Raw genomic sequence first — 9,713 nt, forward strand, 5'->3', positions numbered from 1 at the left:
CCTGGGCTGATGCGTAGGTCGGAAATTTTTTGTTTTCTGTCGCGTTCCCCTACAAACAAGCCTTCTGAATAGTGGTGGTCTCGACAGCACATTCAGATTGATATGAGAGTCATGCAATCCATAGTATGAACGCCAAATCTATAGATCCTCCCATGCAACTCCCTCCAGAACGGTTGTTGCATCTTTGGAGAGCCCTTTGTAGTGATTTTTCCATCCCGCGGGATAATCATTCCATGTTCGATGCATCCAATCAATTGATCCAAGCATACCGGGTCATCCTCGTTTTTCACTCAAACCCAGAAGCCTCTCGATGTGTGTATCTGCGCCCCATAGATTGCAACCACAATTTGTATGTATCTTCGAACGGCCTTCAGGATTGAATCTCCCCCGGTGCGGACATAGTCATCAGTGGCGTCGTCCAGACACTCATAGGCAAGCACTCGAACAACCAGGACACACTTCATCACAATATGCAATATTATAGGCTGAATTTGACTGCAAAAACAACAAATGTAATCAAATTAGCTAAAAACACCTAAGCAATTCGTCGAACACTTTGCGGGCAGAGGAACTAAGAGCCCTGACTGGTGGCGTTGAGCCGAAGCCAAAGCTAGGGGTGGACGGCGGCCAGGGCGGTAGACGACCGATAGCAGACGGCGGGCCTCAAACCAAACTCCCCAATTGACGACAAAGCTTGCTAGTCACCAAAAAAGATCACCGGTCTTGCTGCGATAACGACGCCACTCAAACAACAAAGCTCCTCAGTGAGTGCTCTACGTCATCTCAGTCGTCCGCTAGCTTCTTTTTTAACAAACGAAGCTCCTCTAGTGGTTTTTTCAGCCACGGGATCGAGGCGGTGACGGGCCGAGATATGGGACGATTCTGGCGACGGGATCGAAGTGGGGCAGGAGAGCAGCAGAGGCTGCGGTGGACGCCGGAGGCAACACCAGCGTCGATGCGGTGCGAGCAGGGAGAGGGACGTCGCTGGGGAGCAAAAATTATGATGAGAAGTGGCGCCGGCTGAGCCGACCCTTATAGTTTTGAAGCGTTAAGCTGAATAAGGGTTCAACTAGGTTCGCTTTTACTCCTCAAAATAAAAAAAATAAAGAGTTAAAGTTAAACTTTTAACGGATCGGCTCAAGATGCTAGATGCCCTAAGAGAACTGGGATCAGAACGAAATGTTATTTACCCGCTGAAGGCACAAATCGGGCGCGGGCGGGGAGGAGATTTTTATTATTCCTGTCGGTTTGTATAAACCTGGGATCAATTCCAACAGTGTTTATTGTAAAATTCGAGTTTAAAAATATTTGGCTCCATTCGTTTGAATCAGACGGATGAAGAATGTGACTAAACGAGGATCATCTATTCCTGCAACTTTGAAGCAGATGGATTAACAGTGCCACCGGCCGCTTCGTGGGGTGCTCCAGCGCGGTCCAAGCCACGGTGCGTACGGTACAAGCCGACGGGAAACACACGCAAGCGAGCGCATCAATTTCTCTCGTCGGTGGCGAAGGCAACCGGAGCTCCCGACGCCGGGGAGGGAGAGAGACAAGCGTTTTCTTCTTTGAGCTCGTGGCCCGGAAGCGGCAGCACAGACCCCAGACGAGACGCGCCCTTTGCACGCTCCCCTGAGCTGAGCTGAGCCGACACGACCGGTGTCCACTCGCAGAGCAACGCTAGCACCTCAAGCAAGCAAGCGAACCGTGTCACTCTGACGGCGAGCGGGCATGCACGGGTCCGTCCGTCGACCGTGCCGTGCACCGCCGCTGACCCGCTGTCAACAAGTTTTCGCTGACTTGTGCTGATGATCCTGGCCAGGATTCGGCCGGGCTCGACGTGTTTTAGGCCAACTCTAGCGCGCGACCCCATCCTGTCCGGGTGCGTTCGTTTGGGGCAAAACAGACAAACCAGACAGCCCAGCATGCGGGCGCAAACGGATTTTTGTCCGTTTTCTGTCCGCTTTTGATCCATCCCCGGTCCAAGTTTGGGCCGCTTTTGGGGTGACAGCGCGCGGACTGGCGGGACACGCGCCCTTGTCCTCCCCTGTCCCGCCCGTCGGTGGCTCAAAACAAAACCCCCGCACCCCATTTCATGCCATTTTCCTCTAAACCCTCCCACGTCCCGCCCCACCACCCTCCTCCGTCCATAGCCGATGCCTCGCCGAATTCCGGCGGCCTGGCCGTCGACCCGCCCGGAAAGGTGAAGAAAAAGAAGGCGGCCAAGGGTCCAAGGAAGCCGTGGTCGGAATGCACGCCGGAGGAGCTCGCAAAGCTGGCCACGGAATCGATGAAGAGGAGGAACCAGAGGGCGGTCGTCAAGGGTAAGAACGTCGCGGCCAAGTTCGCCACCGAGCGTGGTGCGGTGGAGGCCGCGCGGCGCAAGGCCGAGGTCGACGAGAAGGAGGACATCGTCAACAAAGCGCACGCCCTCCTCATGCTTGGGCTTTGCCGTCCGGCGGGTTTCTCTGGTTCGGCCGTCAGCCCGGCGAGCACAGGCTCGTCAGTCGCCAGGCCTCACCACTGCCCCTCGCCGACGTCGCGGACGATGCCTTTGTCGCCTGGCTTTCCCTCGCCATGGCACGATGGCGAGGCCCGTTTTTCGGGGTCACACGTTGGCGTGATCGCGTCGTCCACCCCGCGCCCCTCGGCCGTCATCGACCTCAACGTCACGCCGGGGTCCAGCAGCGGCGGCCGGCCGTCCGTCGAGATGCAAAGAAAGCAAGCAGGGCCACCATTTACGGACACCATGCTGTCGCCCAGCGTCCTGTTCGACGAAATGGCAACACAACGCCAACGATCAACGACCCCTTCTACAACTAGTTCATGGAGAATGTGATCTACGAGGGTGGCCATGGCGGTGCCTACGATCCCGAGGAGACCCAAAGTCAGGATGGCCGCACCCAGTACGTTGCCGATGAAGACAATGAGGCCCACGACCATGCTGACTACGACCATGGTGACTCGTGGCATGAAGAGGCATCTATTGTGAAGGTGATGGTGACGAAGAAGAGGGCGTTGATATTAGGGGCGAGCCATTGTTCATCGACGAGCTCACTCAAAGAGCGGAAGCCCAAAAGAGGAAGAAGAGCATTCGTACGGGTTCATACACACAAGATGAGGACAAGTTGATTTGCCAATGTTGGATGGAGATTAGTCAAGATCCGAGGACCGGTGCACAACAAAAAGGACTTGTTTTTTGGACAAGAGTTCACAAAACATTCCATGAAAGAAAGTTGTTTGAGCCCTACCAATTTACGAGCGACCGTGGCATCACCTCGATTCAAAAAAGGTGGTTGTTCATCCAACAAGAATGCAACAAGTATTGTGCCGCACTTGAGAGTGTTGAAGCACAACCCGTGCGTGGTCTCGGCATTGGGGACATGGTATGCTCTCCTCATCCTAGTTCTTTCATTGCTACGGCCTTGAGACTTCGGCCTTCTATATGTTTGCATGTTCAATTGTTGTTGATCGGGTGGTGTAGGCATTTCAATCTTTGGAAGCATTCAAGGCCCGGCACAATGACAAGCCATTCACTCTTACGCATTGTTGGACGATTATCAACAATTACCCTAAGTTTAAGGATCAATACCGTGAACTTCAAAGGAAGAGAGGCAAAAAGACGGCCGCGTTGACCGGAGGTGGAGATGGTGAGGCGTTGAAGAGGCCGAGGGACAAGACCAACTCCAAGGTGGACGACATACGTGTGCGTCATCCATGGCCTTGCATGAGACTTTGCACGGCATGATGTCTCAAAAGGACGTGAGGGACGAGAAAAAGCGACAAAGCAAGGACAAGCAAATGAAGCAATACCTAGAGCTTCAAAGGAAGAAGCTTGAGATGGAGTAGACGGCCAAGAAGAGGAAGATCGACATGGAGGAGGCGTCCCTGGCAAATGCAGCTCGACATCGAGGCCGCCAATGTCACGGCCTGGCAGAGGCAGCTCGACATCGAGACCACCAATGCCGCAACCAAAGCAAATGAGGTGGCCCTTGCGATCATGAGCGTGGACTTGACAAGGATAAGCGAGAAGACGAGGAGCTGGTTCGAGGCCAGGCAGAAGGAGATGTTCGACGCCGATGGCCTGAACTAGGTCGTCTGATCGGCCGTGGCCGTTCTTTTTGGAGGCCTGCCGGCCACTGGCTGTGTGCCGGTGAGAAACCTATTCATTTTAGGGGCTGGCTGTGTTGCCGGCGACAAAACTATTCATTTTGTAGGCTGGCTCTGTTGATGGCCGCTGGCTGTGTTGCCGGCGAGGACGTGTGGGCCGCTAGCTGTGTTGCCGGCGAGGACGTGTAGGCGCTGGCTCTGTTGCCGGCGTGAACTAGGGACATCGGCCTGAACTAGGGCGTGGTTTTAAAAGTTGGCTTTTGAAAAAGGAGGCTGACGGGATGTCGCTAAAGGATGCGTCCGCGCGCTGGGCGCACGACCACCACATCCCAGGACAGGCCCGGACATGACCCATTGCCCTATTCAAATGGACAGAATCCGGGTAAAACGGACATCCGTTTGGGATCGTGCGCTGGAGTTGGCCTTATCTCCCAAAATCAACCTCGGGTAGGATAGGCTGTAGTATGTATGTAGCCTGGCTTCGTAGAGTGGAGGCCGACGAGCCGGGGACCGGGGTACGTACTAGTACATTCATGGCTGATGCTGCGTGCTGTCCACTGCCGTTGCTACACCCAGCTAGCTGGCTGGAGTGGCTACTGTGTGTGCCCGTCCTACGCCTGCGCGCGCTTCACTTCGGCGCCATGCAGCTTACGACCCGGTCTAGGAAGGCCACAACCACAAGTACTAGTAGCACTGTGCAGTCTGCACCGCGGCTGGATCTACACACAAGAGACAACCCACACGAAGCGCTGGCATAGTGGTGGGTACTCGACCGATCGGATATCAGAATGATCGACCGGTACGCTGTGCGTGGCGTGCGTGGTACTCTGCTCCGCTGCTCCAAGGATTCCTCCGTTGCTTTGCGGTTCAACACCGCGGTGCGGTCTGCTGCTGCTCGATCGTCGTGTTCACCCATCCCGGTTTGGTCTTCTGGTGCGACGAAAAGAAACAGTGATGTTGCCATGCCATCCATGCGGCAGACGCTGACCGAGTGCGCTTGATCAGGATTCTACTGACCCACTGATCGATCATTGGCGTTTTTACTGCTCAGTTTCTGAATTTCATAAACCACGCTCTGTGTCTTAACTCTGTATTTGTGTGCAGATTCCATGCGTGTTATTTTTCGCTATGCGCGCTTTCCAGGATGAAGGTTCTCCTCTGCTTGGCGCTGGTGCGGATCGATCGAAGAGCTAAACCTTTCCCAGTGATGTCCTCCATTGAGGGATGCCCTCGTCGTGGGGTCGCGAAGCCGGGGAGCTCAGCCTTCGCCTTGCCGACGCAAGGCGAGGTGGTGGAGGTTAGATCTGACCGACCCGTTCGTTTGGTCGTCATGGCTACTAGCATGAGCGGGGTTGGAGTTGGGGCCTTGGGTACCGGGTTGGCGGCCCTGGAGGTGGGAGTCATGGTGCTCATGGGCGGAGCTCGTGGCTCGGTTGTCGGCTAGCTTCCATGGCCGTGTGGGCGGCTCGAAAGCGGTGGTCCTACGGGCATCTCTTGGCTCACTGTTCTATGTATCCGAGGCAAAGAGGGCTTGCCGGGATGAAAACCCTCTCTCGCTCTGCCAGACCGACGAGGCGTCGTCTCCTTCTAGAAGGTGTCGTCGCGGCTCCACTTCATCCTTCACTTTGCTCCGAGAAAAACCTTGATCCTTGGATCGCGCGGCGGTGGTACTCGGGTATCGTGCCCTTGCTGAAGGCCATCGCCTTGGAGCACTCACATCATCGGCTCAACTTGGTTAGCTGTTCATTAACCCACACCCCCCATATATCGTGCCTCGATTGTGTGTTGTGGTGAGTTGTATGGGAGTATTGTGTGTTGTTGCTTTACCTATAAAGCGGGGCCCAGTCTTTTTCAGTAAATGAAAGAAAAATAATCATTTGGGCAAGATACATAGGCCAGAATCTATAATTTGTCTGCTTGAATTGTTAGTCATGCATAAGTGACAAAGTGGAACCATCCAAAATATTCCACGCATGTCATAAAAACCATCATTTGCTACATATTTATCTTAGAAATTTCATCATTATAGAATAAGATGAGGGCCGTCAACCTTTGCATATATCCACATCCTGCAACTTGAAACCAGAAACAGACCTAATTACACCCAAAAGAACAAGCTACCACTACCTCTCTGTCACTACACGCTCCTCTCTGAACCCATAACCTACTGTGATCAATCAACCGCCAGACTCCTGCTGCTTCTGCATCTGTTCTCCCTTCAACCCCTGACAGAAGAGAGCAGAACAAGAACCAGCCAAAATGCCAAAAGAATTACGAGAGCGCCATGGAAACCAGCCGATCGAGCTAACTACAAGCTTCCTCCATGTCTTTCTCTCCTCGCCTACAGCGCCATCGCCATCCCCTGAGCCAGCACAGACCACCAGAGCACGGCGACCATGCCAGCCGAAGAGGACGACGCCGGCAGGCTCGAGCTCGCCTCGGGCTTCCTCCCGCCCCCATCCATCCTGTCCCTCACGCCGACGCGAGGCGGGTCCTGCGCGTCCTTGCACACCGCCACGCCGGCCGGCGCGCCCCCGGCCGTCTCCGCCGTGCACAGGCCGGGGTTGTCCCAGGAGGCGAACCTGCTGCCCATCCTCTGGTAGAACGCCGGCGAGAACTCCAGCGCCCCCGTCAGGTTGTTCCCGTTGAGGTACATGGCGCCGATGCTCGGCAGCGCGGCCAGCTTGGCCGGCACGGGGCCGGAGAGGCGGTTGTGGTCCAGCGCCAGGAACCGCAGCCTCGGCATCGCCGCCATGGACTCCGGGATGGCGCCGGCGAGGCCGACGTTGGACAGGTCCAGCGTCGCCAGGCTCGCCATCTTCTCCCAGCCGCGCTGCATCAGGGTGCCTCCCAGCAGCGGGTTGCTCGAGAGCAGCAGGTCCTGCAGGGCCGCCATGCCCAGCACGAACCCCGGCAGGCCGCCGGTGAGGCTGTTGTTCCGGAGGTCGAGCAGCGTGAGGCTCTCGAGGCCGGCGAGCTCCGGCGGGATGCGGCCGTCGAGGCGGTTGTTGCTGAGGTCCATCTTGAGCAGCCCCTTGAGCCCACCTAGCGACGGAGGCAGAGACCCGGTTAGAGAGTTCTTGCTCATGTCCATGATCAGCAGCTCGTCGAGGCGGCGTAGTTGGGTGTTGTCGTTACCGAGCGTCGCCGGCACCGGGCCTGACAGCCCGTTCCTGGACAGCACGAGCCGCCGCAGCTTCGCCAGCCCGCCGAGCTCCGGCGGCACGGCGCCGGTGAGGTTGTTGTCGACGAGGACCAGGGACTGCAGGCTGCCAAGCCGGCCGAGGGACGCCGGGATGGCGCCGGACAGGCCCGGATTCGAGCGGAACTCGAGCGTCTCGAGGGTGCCGGCGAGCTTGTCCCAGCTTGCCGCCGGGATCGCCGTCGGGTTGGCCGCCGGGAAGCAGGCGTAGAAGGTGAGGCTCTTGAGGCGCCGGAGGTCGAACAGCTGGGGGCTGAACCTGGCGTCCGGGGCGCACTGCAGCGAGTTGTCGAGCACCGGACCGATGCTGACCACTGTTGGGTACCACAGGCCATTGAAGAGGTCACATGACACCCCCTGCAGAAAAAAAGAATGGGGATCCAAGAACCAATTATTGCACTGAATTTGAATATCGATGTCCAAATTACACAAAAAATTGAATGTCAAATCATCACTCAGTAAAATTGCAGGCAAATTGAGAAGTACTACCAACAAATTGGGATCCAATAACAATTTGTTTCACTGAATCTGAATGTCATCGTCAGTCAGTTAAATTGTAATAAGCAGAAGCAGGACATGTAACAAGCAAAACGTACAACATGTAATGGTCACATGTTCATGTACAGCTTTCTTGCCTAGTTAGTACAACTGAGAGTGTAAATAATTCCTAGCAGATGTAAACCAGGCTAAACTAACTACTGCGTATGAAGGTAACAACAAGTGTTAAATCGGTGTAAGGTAAAAAGTAGTACTAGTAGTACTTGGTACCAATAATCCTCTGGGCAAAGCAAAAGAGCAAGAGGACGGAGACATGGGAAAAGAAGGACCAAACGGGATGCGTTTAAGAATACATTGACATTTCAAATCACAGATTCTTATCATGTGCGGTGAAAAAAGTAGTTGCGCACAACAGAGATAAAAAGAAGCTCCCAAATTAGGCAAAAATCCCGAGGCCGTAGGTAGGTTGAGGAACAGAGGTTTCGTCTCACTCGTCCGTCCAACAGTGAAGTAGTTGTAAAATCTTGCATTCTCCGAGGAGAAACAGTTGAGGAACAATGGAGCAAACAGTGAGGGAGCTGCTGCTTGTGAAAAGGCAGGAAACGGAGGTTGCACACAAGAACGGGGGAACTTGGAGCGATGATACAGTGCTGAGAAACTGTCGAGATCTTTGGCGATAAAAAGCATGTTTGAGGAACGCTTGCTCGGAGCATCTCACCTTGCGTTCCCAAGATATAAGACAATTAATTGGATGTGCAAATAAACGGGATCCTTTTGAGCAGCGATTTGTAGTGAATCTCAAGACAATGTAATGCAGAACAGGATAGATTTGACCGGGCATAAATCCATGAAAAAAAGGAGGCAAATTTTGGTGTTTTCCAATCCTCAATTTGCTCAGAGTTGAAACTAACACTTCCCATGAATCAATCAGGAGAAAGAGCTATAGCTGTGGGGGAGACGAACAAGAAGACGAACCTGGATGGGAGTCTGGCCGCAGGGGTCGGGGAAGAGGCCGGAGCCGTTCCAGGCCTTGCCCACGAAGCCCCCGATGGCGGCGTACAGGGCCGCCTTCTCCTTGTCCTCCATCGGCGCCTCCGGCTCCTCCGCCGCCACCGGCGAGCCCTCCTCGTCCTCCCCTTCCGCCGCGCAGCCGGAAAGGAGGAGCAGCGCCAAGAAGAGCGCGGCGAGGGGCAGGAGCAGCCTGCCGCCGCGAGCACGCCTCATCGCAGTACTTCTCCGCAAGAAAACAAACAAGAACCTCTGCTCCCCCTCCGGTCTGCCTGCCCTGCTCGCTATATAGCCGCCATTGTTCCTGTCGCGACCTCTGCGTTTCGCGGTGTGGCGTGGTAGGAATTGAAGCTGGGGTTGGGAGGTGTGGCCCTTTTAGGTGGCAAATAAATGTGGCTTTCGCTGCGCAGAGGCGGAGGCCGCGGCAGGCCGAGACATTCCTACGCAAGCAAAGGCCAGCTCAGTGCTGCGCTGCGCCGGGGGATCCCGAGGCGGCGAGCAAAGGAAAGGAGAGAGGAGGAGGAGCAGGGGACAGTGTGCTCTGTGTTGCGTGTTGCGGGTGGCTTGTGCTGGCGGTTTGTTTGGTTTTGTATAGGAAAAGAGAGGCCAGAGGGAGAGAGATAGGGGACGGCGGTTTCTGACTTCTGATGGAAAGATGGCAACGGTAGTACAACGAGAGACAGAGAAAAGCTCTGGCCAATGGGTTACTTAATGGTTTGCGCACATGGATGGGTTACATAAATCTGGCTTTTAAAAAAACAACGCAAAATGAATCCATTTTGATTAAATTTCATAAAATGTCTCGCTTTAGCATGGCGCCCGGGGCTGGGACGCCATGCTAGATAGCATGACGCCCTGATCCGAGGCTCCATGCTAGGGCCCATTTACATGTTGCCCT

General features: G+C 55.0%; 1 protein-coding gene across 2 annotated transcripts; it reads right to left on the reverse strand.

The window, feature by feature from the left end:
* Positions 1 to 6,109: 6,109 nt before the first annotated feature.
* On the reverse strand, positions 6,110 to 9,372 carry LOC109750258 (uncharacterized). Of its 2 annotated transcripts, XM_020309218.4 has the most exons (3): positions 8,783 to 9,372; positions 7,246 to 7,666; positions 6,110 to 7,152 (listed from the first exon to the last, which is right to left on the reverse strand). In XM_020309218.4, exons 1-3 carry the CDS (start codon positions 9,029 to 9,031, stop codon positions 6,449 to 6,451), a joined length of 1,374 nt encoding a protein of 457 aa, XP_020164807.1. In that variant the 5' UTR covers positions 9,032 to 9,372; the 3' UTR covers positions 6,110 to 6,448. The 2 variants fall into 2 exon arrangements, with proteins under 2 accessions (XP_020164807.1, XP_020164805.1); XM_020309216.4 differs by having other exon boundaries at positions 6,110 to 7,666; positions 8,783 to 9,321.
* Between the last annotated feature and the right edge of the window lie 341 nt (positions 9,373 to 9,713).

Source organism: Aegilops tauschii, chromosome 3, assembly GCF_002575655.3.
Source record: "Aegilops tauschii subsp. strangulata cultivar AL8/78 chromosome 3, Aet v6.0, whole genome shotgun sequence".
In the NCBI taxonomy this organism is placed as follows: domain Eukaryota; kingdom Viridiplantae; phylum Streptophyta; class Magnoliopsida; order Poales; family Poaceae; genus Aegilops; species Aegilops tauschii.

Bases quoted from the DNA above. Each gene is read 5' to 3' on its own strand.
- LOC109750258 (XM_020309216.4), bottom strand. From the start codon at position 9,031: ATGAGGCGTGCTCGCGGCGGCAGGCTGCTCCTGCCCCTCGCCGCGCTC. The intron at 7,667-8,782 runs GTTCGTCTTCTT...TTTTTTCTGCAG, and splicing joins GCGGCCAGACTCCCATCCAG to GGGGTGTCATGTGACCTCTT.